The 13,239-nt window shown below is 42.2% G+C and overlaps 1 protein-coding gene across 1 annotated transcript in view; it reads right to left on the bottom strand.

Annotated features, from left to right (window-relative positions):
• The window catches only part of DDX10 (DEAD-box helicase 10), a 356,406-nt gene that overhangs the window by 260,540 nt on the left and 82,627 nt on the right, over positions 1–13,239 (bottom strand). Inside the window, exon 13 of the mRNA XM_090029503.1 lies at positions 11,913–12,378. Coding sequence (XP_089885629.1) covers positions 11,913–12,378 — 466 coding nt within the window. The remainder of the gene's footprint in view (positions 1–11,912; positions 12,379–13,239) is intronic.

A 13,239-nucleotide genomic window follows, 5' to 3' on the forward strand; every position in this document is an offset into this window, starting at 1 on the left:
AGATAAAGTGATTTTTCTTTGTTGGAACAGACGCATGGAAAAACAAAAGCAGAAAACACACTGCTGCAAAATGACCCTGGTGCTTCTCCCTCTGCCAGCCTCAGGAAGGGAAGGACAGAGTTCATCTTTTTGGGGGCAGAGCTACTGTGTTAACCATATTACAGCCGGAAGCACTACAATCAGGATCCCCTGCAGTCAGTCCCCTTCAGCCATGCTTGGAAAATCCTCTTTTTTTTTATTCTGCTTTCCCAAAACAAGGCACGTGTCTTATTTGGGGAAATGTGGTATGTAAGAAAATACAAGAGAAGTGGTGCTTGCTCCTACCCTGGGGGTCTTCAAAAGAAGGTTAGATAATCACCTAGCCAGGGTTGTTTGACCCCAGCATTCTTTCCTGTCCATGGCAGGGGGTCAGATTTGGCAAGTCAGTCAGCAAAACAGAAGTCCTTGACTTCAGAAAAAATGACTTTAACAAGCTCAGGAGGCTGGTCAGTGAGGCCCTGAGGGACCATGACCCCAGGGAGAGGGGACTTCAAGAAGAGTGGTTGCTCCTAAAGTGAGTGATCCTCAATGCACAACCTAAGTCAATTCCATCTCAGAAGAAAGGCAGCAAGAGGATACAGTAGCCCCCCTGGCTCTCCAGGGACCTAGCAGACCTCCTGAGGCTAAACAGAAAGGCCTACAAAGGATGGAGGATGGGATTCACCTCCAAAGAGGATTATTCTGCACTGGTCCAGTCCTGCAGAGAGCAAACCAGGAAAGCCAAGGCTGCAGCTGAACTCCAACTACCTTCAAGCATCAAGGACAACAAAAAGTCCTTTTTCAGATATGTGGGGAGCCAGAGGAAAAGCAAGGGCAACGTTGGACCCCTGCTGAACCAGATGGGGCAACTGACAACTGACGCCCAGGAAAAAGCCAACCTATTAAATAGGTACTTTGTGTCAGTCTTTCATCAGTCCCATGGGATGCCCATGCCCACTACGGGACAGGGAGGTCCGGGTCAGGGAGATCCCCTGCCCTCCATTAATACTGACCTCGTGAAGGAACACCTTGAGAAGCTGGATACCATCAAGTCAGTAGGCCCTGACAATCTACACCCCAAGGTATTCAAGGAGCTGGCGAGCATTATAGTCCAGCCACTGGCATGGATCTTTGAAAACTCCTGGCACTCTGGTGTAGTGCCCGAAGACTGGAAGAAGGCCAATGTGTTGCCTATTTTCAAGAAAGGGAGGAAAGTGGATCCGGCTAAATATAGGCCCATCAGCCTCACTTCTATCCCAGGGAAGATCTTAGATAAGTTTAATAAAGAAGCCATCCTTAATGGACTGGCCGACGCCAACATCCTAAGGGATAGCCAGCATGAGTTTCTTGCGGGGTAGGTCTTGCATGACCAATCTCATTTCCTTCTATGACCAAGTGACCTATCACCTGGACAAGGGAGAAGAGATTGATGTCATATATCTTGACTTCAAAAAAGCCTTCGATCTGGTATCCCATGATCACCTCTTGGTGAAACTGCCAATTGTCCCCTGGCTGCGAACTTGGCTCCGTGGTCAGACCCAGAGGGTAGTAATAAATGGAAGTCACTCATCATGGTGTCCTGTGACCAGTGGGGTCTCCCAAGGCTCTGTCTTTGGACCCATATTGTTCAACGTCTTCATTAATGATGTGCACATTGGAGTCAGAATGGCCAAGTTCGCTAACGACACCAAACTTTGGGGTAAAGCATCCACACCTGAGGACAGGAGGGTGATCCAGGCTGACCTCAACAGGCTCAGCAAATGGGCAGATGAGAACCTGATGGTGTTTAACAGTGAAAAAACACAAGTTTCTCCACCTTGGGAAGAAAAACCTGCAGCTTCCTTATAGGCTCAGCAGTGCTATGCTGGCTAGCACTACGGATGAAAGGGACGTGGCGGTCATGATTGACCACAAGATGAACATGAGCCTTCAACGTGATGCTGCGGCTAGTAAAGTGACCAAAACACTGGCTTGCATCCATAGATGCTTCTCAAGCAAATCCCAGGACATCATTATCCCGCTGTACTCTGCCTTGGTGAGGCCGCAGTTGGAGTACTGCATCCAGTTTTGGGCTCCACAATTCAAGAAGGATGTGGAGAAGCTTGAGAGAGTCCAGAGGAGAGCCACACGCATGATCAGAGGTCAGGAAAACAGATCTTACGATGACAGGCTGAGAGCCATGGGACTCTTCAGCCTGGAAAAATGCAGGCTCAGGGGTGATCTGATGGCCACCTAGAAGTTTATCGGGGGTGTCCACCAGGATCTGGGGGAACATTTGTTCACCAGAGCCTCCCAAGGGATGACGAGGTCAAATGGTTATAAACTCCTGCAAGACTGTTTCAGGCTGGACATAAGGAAGAATTTCTTTACTATCTGAGCCCCCAAGGTCTGGAACAGCCTGCCAGCGGAGGTGGTTCAAGCACCTACATTGAACACCTTCAAGGGCAAACTGGATGCTTATTCTGCTGGGATCCTATGATGCCAGCTGACTTCCTGCCCTTTGGGCGGGGGGCTGGACTTGATGATCTTCTGAGGTCCCTTCCAGCCCTAATGTCTATGAAATCTATGATCTGCTCAGGTCCCTTCCAACCCTACCTACTTTGAAACTATGAAACAGTAAGTTAAGAGCACCCTCATGCAACCTTATGCAGATCCATGAGGAAACAAATCCTGTAATTACATCATCTACATTTTTTCCATATGACCCATGCTTTGAATAAGACAGAGAATGGACAATGCTCAGACCAGCACATGGAACTGGAATAGCGTTAGGGGCATCAATGGACTATTGTCTAACAGTAGATGGACACTATCTAGTCTCAATCTGCTGGACTCTTCTGTGGCACTTAATACTGTTGACCATAAATTACTCAGCTAAGAGAAAGGTGGAAGGGATGCAGTGTAATGCAGTACATTGATTTGAGTCTTCCTGGAATGGGCACATCCAACAAACAGTGATGAAGAACTGTACATCTACTGCTTACATCTTTCATCTGTGGAGTTCCACAAAAATCAGTTCTCTCTGCAGAGCTGAAGTAACCTACATGTCCTACGTGTCCATATAACCCCTCACCAGTACCACCCAGGCAGCCCAGAACTTGGACTATATAAGCTTATGGAAAATGCTAAACATGAACAAGCCGGATGTGATGCTAAGGAGCAGAAGAAAGCATTTTGAAGAGCTGAATGGAAGATGAACACCCACAATTCATCAGTTTAGTACGTTGTTCAAACTACTCTTAGGATTGCTCACTGGCACTGAAGGTCTCAGCAGTATCCACCAGTAACATTTTTCAGCATAACCAGTTGAATAGAACAGTGACTCTCAACCTGTGGGTCACAACCCAAAAGTGGGTCACATGAATATATAAAAGGGTTGCAAACAAACTTTAAAAATGGATCAACAAACTTTAAAAATGGGTTCTCCTTTAAAAGAGAAAAAAAATGTAGGAAATGGTGGCTTTTCCATTGCAGGCTGGCAGAGTTCTAGTCTGGAAGGGGCTGCTTGGGGCCCCCCATGTCCCACACACACCCACTTTCTGCCCCACTCACTGGGAGGCTGGGGCCTGCAAGCCATGGGTCAGGAGTGAGGGGCACTGGGTCAGGACTGGTCAGCAAGGTTTACAAATGGGCCCTGGTACAAAAAAGGCAGACAACCACTGAGCTACAAGACTCTATTCCATCCCAGCAATATTGACCTGTCCTCTTTTATTCACACTTCTGTCATTCCTCAGGTGGAAAGCACCTACATAATATATCTGGGCACAAAGTCTGAAATACTTTGGAAAATGGCAGAGAGAACACTGCAGCTACACAGGCTAATCGCGGGCATAATAGTATGCCCAGCACCACACTAGCAGCATGTACAACAGGGCTGTGCGAAATTTCAACAGCAGTTTCGTTTCGACACTGTTTCAACTCGTTTCAAGCTCGAAACAGCGAAATCAAAATGAAACAGAGAGCTTTGAAACAGCCTCGAAATGAAACAAGGCAAGTCGAAATGTTTCAAAATTTTCAAAACATTTTGAGTGTTGAAGCTCAAGCTGGGCTTACCTGCAGCAAAACAGAAACTCAAGTAAGGAGAGGGAGGGGGACAAGGGGGGGAAGAAGTGCTCTCATTATTAACAGTGTAGCTGAGGTCCCTTCCAATCCCAGTGCTCTGGGGGAGGGCTGGAAAAACGCATAAAAAAGACAGCATTGTTTGAACTGCTGCGCTTTCTGCCTTGGTGTCAGTTGAGTGATGGCGTACCTTAACACACACACACACACACACACACACACACACACTGTCACCCACCCTTGTCACAATTTTTGCCTGTCAGCAGCTAGAGGTGCAGGGCCCCAGAACCCCTGCACCTCTCTCCTCGACAGCTGGCAGGCTTCATGGCATCAGCAGGAGCAAGGAAGCTTGCAGCCTTCACTCTGCTGTGCCTTAACACACACAGTGTCACCCATGTCATGAGTTTTCCTTGTCCGCAGCTTGAGGTGCAGTTTTTCCTCAAACCCCTGCACCAATCTTCTTGAAACTTGGCAGGCTTTGTGGCTGCAGCAGGGGCCACCACCCCTGCAGTTTTGACCATGCTGTGGCTTAACACATACACGGGACGTGAGTTTTGCTTTGAAGACTTAGGTGCAGGGGGTTCAGGGAAACTGCACCTCAATCTCCTTGAAACTTGGCAGGCTTCATGCCCTCAGAAGGGGCCACCATTCTTGCACATTTCATCCAAATCAGGCCAGAAATGACCAAGTTATAGGCTGTTTTGAGCTTCCCCATTATAGCCTCTGGGTGAAACGCTGAAACAGCAAAACTGTGCCAACAAAATGGAATGGAACAGCGGTTTCGAATACAAAGGAATTTTGAAATGAAACACTGTTCCATAGAAACGAAACAGTGCCATTTCACACAGCCCTAATCTACAAGACCTTTTTCTTAGCATCTGGCATGCACAGAACACAAACAAGTAGGTGTACATAAGCAACCTGCAAGATATGTTATGTCGGTTACTGCACTACTGGGAGAAGTGCAGATATTGGAGGTGATGAATGTGTTTTCAGAATCCATATTTTTTTTTCCTCATCATCAAACTGTGTGGGCCTCACCTCTATTTAACAATACATTATAGCAAGGGTAATCAAGATGGGGCCTGTAGGCCCACGGAGCTCCCTACAGGCCTGGAAATTTGGCAGCATTAACTGTCACTGCTTTTGTGGAAAGCCCTGCAGGCCAAATCTAGAGCACAGAGTTACAACATCTGGCCCGCAAAGATGCCACCAAATTCCAGCCCTGCTAGATCTGGAGCATGGGGCTGTGCCATCTGGCCTGTGGACTGGCCCGAGACTCCAGGCCTGGCCAAATCCAAAGCGTAGGGCCAGTCTGTAGGTCTAGATGAATTGGGCACCACTATTAAACCATCTAGTTGTAATATGTTAATTGTCTTCACAACAGTTTGGAGAGGCAGAAAGTATTTTATGTTTTTTACAACAAGAAAATGAATCGGAGATTAAGCTGAGAAGGATCTACTCATTTTGGTTGACTGATCAGAGACAATTGGGAACAGACTCTATAGAGCAGCGTTTCTCAACCTGCGAGTCACAACCCAAAAGTGGGTCGCACGAATATATGAAAGGGTCATGAACAGACTTTAAATTTTAACAAACTTTAAAAATGGATTCTCTTTTGAAGGAGAAAAATGCAGGAAACTGTGGCTTTTCCCCTGCAGGCCGGCAGAGTTCCAGCCTCCAAGGGGCTGCTTGGGACTCCCAAATTGTGGGCAGGGAGTCAGCAAGTCAGGAGTGAGGGACACTGGGTTGGGACTGGCCATTGATGTTTACAAATGTGTCCTGGTACAAAAAAGGTTGAGAACCACTGCTCTAGAGTATTTAGGATTGTACAGCACTTCATATATGTTCAAAAGCACAGCTCCCTAGCCTTCCAGTCCCCACAATACTGTGCTCTGCTCACTACATAGCTTCCAACTTTCACGGTAAATAAAGCAGGGATCCCAACAGGGGATCGCACAATGTGGAGATACACAACTGAACCATTCCAAGAATATCATTGATTAGGAACAGTTTGCAACTGTTGTGGTTCAGAAGTGTTCATAGGTACACTGCCAAAAAGGCTAAGTAGATCAGGCACTACAGTGCTTTTGAACCACCACCAGGGATGGGAGTGAATACCTAACCCAGCATGCTTCTCAGTGGCAACTTTCCAGTTTCCCCAGGATTTCCCTAGCAGGGGAGAAAGACCCTGATTGACTGAACCAGGTAGGGGGTGCCTGGACAGCTGCAGTCTCAAGGGGTTGAGTATTTCTGGAGTCTGCCCAAGCTTAGCTTGAAAAGACCTTTCCTAGAAAGCCACTTAATTTCAATTCACCCCTCCATGCACTGAAGTTGGGTTGGGAGGTGTGCTTTTAAAGGTAAATACCCATCAGTGGCTGGGTGAGGGAAAACTGAGCCACTGCAAAATAGGCACTTAATGCCACAGAATGGCTGTCAACTCCATGCTTGGTCAATGTGAACCAGCATCCTCCCACCCACCAGAACAATGACCATTACCAGAGCAGTCAACTCCAGTACAGGGAGAGGAAGTGGAGGGGGGGCACAGGATTCAGGAATTGCAGTGTGGGATGCCTGAATGCTAGGCAAGACACTAGTCATGGAAAGCTTGGTGTTCCCCATATGACACTGAAATGGTTTGTAGAGAACTGGTTCAAAATAATGCCTAATTATCCAGGCATACTTTTGAAATGGCTCAGGTGGTTTAAACCATTCTAAACTGACTTGTACATCTGGACACTTGCATTTTAAACCATATTTAAAACAGTCTAAGGTGCTGGATGTCTGCACCCACAGTGAACATTCTTGTTTGCTACATTACCCTGATTATCCCCAGAGCCCCATGCTGTTCACTAAATGAGGCAGAGATCCTGTGGTGTGGATAACACCAGGAGTGATCCTGAAATTCAAGAATGACTGCATCTTAGAACTAATGTACTTTCAGCAGATACTATTTCACTATATTGTTTAGCATTATAAACTTTGCTTTCAATTATTTATCTTGAAGAAACACAGACTGTCAGAACAACAATAAAGTATCTCTTTACTATAACAGGTAGGGCACAGAAGAGAGATTTAACAACATGGATTACTATAAGAACTCATTTGAGATTGGTGTACTGCTCCTTATTTAATATAGACAGTTTGTTTTCTATCCGAATAAAATTGTTGTTATGCAATACATGAGAAACATTACCACTCGTTTCAGTAATATTTATAACGATATAGTTACCCTAAATTCTGGTCATTTTTATGCTTTAACTTAATGCCAAAAGAACTGGACTACTCAAGTTCTGTTCATAACTATGAATGTGTGTGTATCATAGATCTGTGCTACCACATGCACACAAATCTTGCTACATGTAAAAATGCTTTCAGAATCCCTAGATTTCTTCTATTTTAAGTAAGAGGTCATTCCCTTAATCCTGACCAAAAGACTTTCAAGGCAAAATTTTTAAGTACAATAATTATTACCCAGACTGTACCCAGTCTATGAAATGTGCATTAGATTACACACACAAAGCAAATAAAAATATACAGCATATGAATCCTACAATTTCTACTATGCATGCTTTTCTTGTTAAAAAGCTAAAACAAAATAAGTATCCAGTTACTGAGTAACCCTTCAATCTTCTATCAAAACTGTAAGAAACGATTAAATTAGTGTTGTACTTTTCACCAACAAGGACTCACTTTAGATGCCCTATTATATACAGAAATTGATACTAATTAGGCAAATCTGCATCTCACCTGTATTTTGTTAGGAGATACTCATGTAGGAAACAATTTTAAAATTCAAACAGTTAAGTTCCTGAAGCTAAGAACCTTTAAAATTTAAATTTTTACTTTACAATACTCCATTTATATGCACAATTGTATTGCATCTAATGATAAATAGTCCTCTCTAATGCTCATGTCTCCTTCAACAGTTAGAAATCACTGGTACACCACGCCACATAATCATCTTTTTCAAGGTACATCACTCATCTTGACTGACATGATGGATCAGAATTTCAGTTTGGAGGTCAACTTGTTTCGAACCACCAAGCAGCCTAAATACTATAAAAACAAAAAGCATCTTTCTTGCAGCTACTTAGATGCCTCAGTCTCATTATGTACTTTTCTGAGAGGAATAAGAAAGCTGAGGGTATCTAGCTCCTTCAAGCACAAAAGAGTCTCTTAACAGGTAACCTCTCACTGGCAATATATCTGTATCTATATCTATTTAGCACAGTAACATCTCACACACAAAAATAATGGTGTTCTTTTCACTATAAAAAGTTTTCAGCTATGCAATACTTAATTCAGTAGAAGTCAATAGCTGCAACTGTGCTAGAGGATGCGTTTTTTTCATGAACTTAATTTACATAGGACAATACTTACAGTACACATTTCAATGATGCTTCAGGCATGCTTGCACCAGTACACCAATGCAATTATTTGTTTAAACATGCTACTGTGCTGTAATGTGTCTGCATAAGGAAATGTATAAGCAGGAATTTTGAGTACTCGGGTTTACAGTTATGTTCACCAACAGTTCCCCATCTCTGATTATAATCAGACAAGTCTCCAAATTATGTCATCTTCTACATGTCTAGAAATATTTTCTTAACTGGTCTATCCATAATAAATAAATATTTCCCATTTTTTCTATTTCTATCCAGAGTCCAAAAATTCCCTACAGAGTTTATATACAGAGAATAGTCAACTACCATTCTGCCCCAGCAACAATAAATACATTTTTCAGATAGGGAAAAATATTCATCATGTAACAACAGTTTAGGTAGGTATCTGTTTATTATTGTGGTAATGACAGCAATCATCACTACAATTAGGGCTGCCAATCACTGTTTTTTATACCATTTTCCTCTCAGCAGTTCATAGGTTTCTGGAATATTTTCTCACATACAGCACACCCCAGAACATTATACACATCCTATTTTGAAAGGTAGAGTGAAGGATAAAAAAGATTTTTCCAGAGGTATGGCTGCATGGGGCAGGGAAAACCTAATTTCAGCTGATTTACCCTTTTATTTCCTCCTTAACTAAAGTTTAAACCCTATATCCTGCTGAAGACTGGTTTCTATGGATGGATCTATCATTTTGAAAAGACCTAAGGAGTCTCCAAGGTTGTAAAATAAGAGAAACCAGAAGCAGCTAGCAGATAGCAAAACTGTCCTAAGAAAGGTAGCCTGATTAATGGAACCTAAATACCATTAAGAAAGAGAAATTATTGTTAGCCTCTTGGAGCAAAGAGCAATGAGTCATTAAGTCAACTAAACTCTCTCAGCTGCCTGAATAGTACTGCAACAGCTGCTGCACTGTGGAGCAGGAATCAAGGCAGGGTGCTTCTATGCTAGGCAGAAAATCATCTTCCCCGATTAATAAACACACCCCAATTTGGGGGAGGAAGGGAGGGCTGATATTGGGGGTAAAGGTGTAAAAATACAGTATGCAACTTCTCTATATTTAGGGTTCTATATCCAGAAGCAGTTTTTAAAAATTCTGAAATAGAGTATGTTATAAAGAACTGCAAGAAGTGTAAGCCCCCTCTCGCATATCTGACCTCTCAAGAGTCCTGTATTAAGAAGCCTTTTTGGCCTGCCCCCTTTTTCCTGGTTTCACTTTTCATTCAGTTGCCTACAGGCAGAACTCATAAGCCAATGAACATGAGTCATCCTCATAAAAAAACCCAGCATTTTAAACTTTAATGGCTGTTTCAATGTATTTGGACATTAAAGCAATACATCACTAAGAATCAGATACCCAGAAAGCTTGAAGACCCAACCATAATGCATCTTGTGGTATACGCATACACAACTAAAACTGCTGTGAGCTTTTCAGCACTAGTATCATCGACAAATATTAACACTTATTTGCAAGTGACATGGATACCAGCTTAAGGCACAGAAAATAACTCCCATCTTGCTTGAGCTTAAACTAACCTATGAATGTTTAACGCAAGATTATTAAAAGGTTACCTGCTGAGTTTCAAGATTTTTTTTTTTTAAATCACTAGAATTTTTCATAACCTTTCTCTTGTTAGCTCCTTTTCAAAGTGGAACCTTCTCTCCACCATTTGCAAAACATAGGATCCAAAGAAGCTACTAAACTGCAAATATTTATATAGTTTGTTCATTTCTATATACATTATTACTATGGAAACAATTTGGGAAAAATGGAAGAAAGCAATCCTCTGCTAACATGAGCAGAGACCTCTCACTCTAAGTACATACAGTTTGCTTATTTAAGATGACAATTTGTATCTATCTGAAGTTCATATCCAAATTACTATTTCCAATGTTTTAGCATGTTCAAGGGTTCTTTTCTCACATGTCTACCCTAGAACTCAAAACATTTTAAGTCCTAAATAAGTACCAAATAAGCAGAAGACTAAATTGCTCGTTAAGAGTGTGCCAGGGCTGGAAGGTTCCCCATCTCTGAGTATGAGCTACATCCTGGTAATAGTGTAAAGCCATTTCCCGCTCAGCAATCTTGAACCGGGTTGGGGAAGATGGGAACATTACCCTCAGCCTATAAACTCCATGTTCCACCTCTCCCTCTCAGGCTTTTGCCTCTAGGGCATAGAAAACAAAGCTGAGCATAGGAGCTACTATGTCCCCGATTACTTTCTGGCTGGAGAGCATGACTTTGTGGCAACTTTATCAGGCTCCAGGCAGGGGGTTGTGCATGTGTACATGCCCATAGCTCTCTTTTGTGCAGTTACAAACTTTGTAGCCCTACAAAAATAACATCTGACAGAGCCCTACATTCACCCCCTTGCTTATAGTTTGAAGTAATTTGTTTATATGCCCATATCCTAAATAATATTTTATGAAAGGGATTGATATTCTTTTCATAAAAACATAACTAAGAGACTAGAGAGCCTAAGTATAAGATAAATGTTCTTTACTTTGTGAAGATAAAGGAATGTTTAGTCAAAGGTAAGTACAAAATTAGAAATAAGTTAGTTTGCTTATCTGGACTCTCTTTATATACATAATTCAGGAAAGAACACCTCACCAAGTCTCATTCAAACGTGATGTCATTTAACTCTATAATATAACAATTAATGAAGCACTGAGGAAAGGGTACCTACAAAACTATCGTATACATACTACCTAAAATTCCTCACATACACCAAAACTATACTTAATAGGAGACATTTAAAGAATAAAATAAAGAGTAAGAATACGGGTAAGAAGGGATCTTGAAATATGAAGCTATATATGCTGGCTAGAGGTAAAAAAATCTACACAAATACTTTTAATAAACCTTTACAACCATATTTTACAAGAAGTACTTACTGTGCTATTGGCTCAGCTCTCAATAGCACAGGTCTTGTTCCATGTAAAATTTATGATTTGAAAAATACATTATTGTAAAGAATATTTATAATGGTTTGTATTAAGAACTTGTGCAGTATGAACTACAATGAGGTCCTAACACCATGACTGTTGGGACCTCATCAAATTATGCCATAACTGTGACTGCTTTAAGTAGGTAAAAGAAAACTAGTAAATAAAAAACAATTACAGCTCAGATTTCTCACGTATTTAAGCTACAAATACGAATCACAAAGATCACCCACAATAATTAAAAATGTTACACAAATAAAGCTACTTAGTTTTATCAGTAGAACATGTAGAACATGAAATTATAATACAAACATATTGTTAGTCATATTAGGGTCAATTCACTTCCCCAATACCTAAGCAGAACTCATTTTAACATGCCCCCATATCCAGGGAATTTTGCCTTTCCTCTATTCTTTTATACAGCTTATTACAACCATCAAATGAATTAGATTCATAAGCTTCATCAGATGCACTCACCAAAGCTGAACCATCATTAGCTTCTGAACCAAAAATGTTCCATCGTTTCACTGTCAGCAAATCAAGATCTCGAACATCATCATCATCGCCATCATCATCCTCAAAGAACTGCATAGATTCTGCTTTTGGAACTCTGTTTATCACAGGAATTTCTTCCTCCCCTTCTGACTGTTCCTCCGATACCTCTGACACATCAACCTCTTTGTCAATGACTTTACTGGGGAGGGTTTTCTTCTCCGTTTCTTCCTTTTTTTCCTCCCCTTCTGTTGTTTGGACAATAGACATCTTTTTACTAAAATAAGCTCTAAAGCTGTCCACCTCTTCATTGCTTATGAAAGAGCTGGCATCTTCACATTTCTCCATCTCTTTTAGGGGGGCATTTCCTTCAGTTGACTCATTTACAGACAGTTGCTTCTGAACTTTTTGAAGAAACCGTACACGAGGTGCGACTGCAAGGCCAAGAGATCTAAAACATGGAATTAAAAAAAAAATATATATATATATAGTTAACCTGAAAGACAGTGAAACAAGACTAAATTCCACTAAATGAGAAATGTTCTGTGTTTGTTTAATTTTTATAATGTTTCATGTTTTAATGCTTCTTGACTAACATTTACAAACTAGAAACAAAAGCTCTCGACATGTAACAACTGGAGATTCAAACCAATTGAAAAATGAAAGCTAAACATAACTCAGGAAAAAAAACTGTTAGAAACAGAAGGCTCCCAACAGGAGGAAGACGGCTGGGAAACACTACTGCCAAAAACAAAACACAAACAAACCAACAGCAAAAGCAAGAGCAAATGTAATGCTACTCAGGCCCATGGCACATTCAAACAATGGTGCAATTGAAACAGAAGGAGTTTTAGGCCACATCTGAAACCTCAAGCCTCTTGCCATGCCAGATGATAGCAGGAGGAACATTGTTTGGGATGGGATATAAAATGCCTCCAATCACAGCTGAGCTATGGCTGAACTGCTCCCTGCCTAATCCTGCAGACTGGGCTAGGAACAGCTCTGTCCCATACCCAGGGCTGCCCCCAGCATCCCACAGGTTCCAGACCCAGGGCTAGGTCCGACCATCAGCAGACTGTCACACCCAGCCTTGACAGCTGCAGCCCTCTTTAAAACCCTGCACTGTCGGAGTCAGATCTAAAAATCAGCTGGCTCTAGGACCTGAGCCAAGAGCCCCAGGTCTTGACTGGACCTGGGACTCTCAGGGCTGGGTCTGACAATTAGCTGATCATTGGGGTTGATCCAACAGTCCCAGGTAGGTTTGAGACCCAGGGCTCTTGGGGCAGGTTGATTATCAGGACAGTCCAGCTGT

Source organism: Crocodylus siamensis, chromosome 1 (genome assembly GCF_052110815.1).
Source record: "Crocodylus siamensis isolate JL-2025a chromosome 1, ASM5211081v1, whole genome shotgun sequence".
In the NCBI taxonomy this organism is placed as follows: Eukaryota; Metazoa; Chordata; order Crocodylia; family Crocodylidae; genus Crocodylus; species Crocodylus siamensis.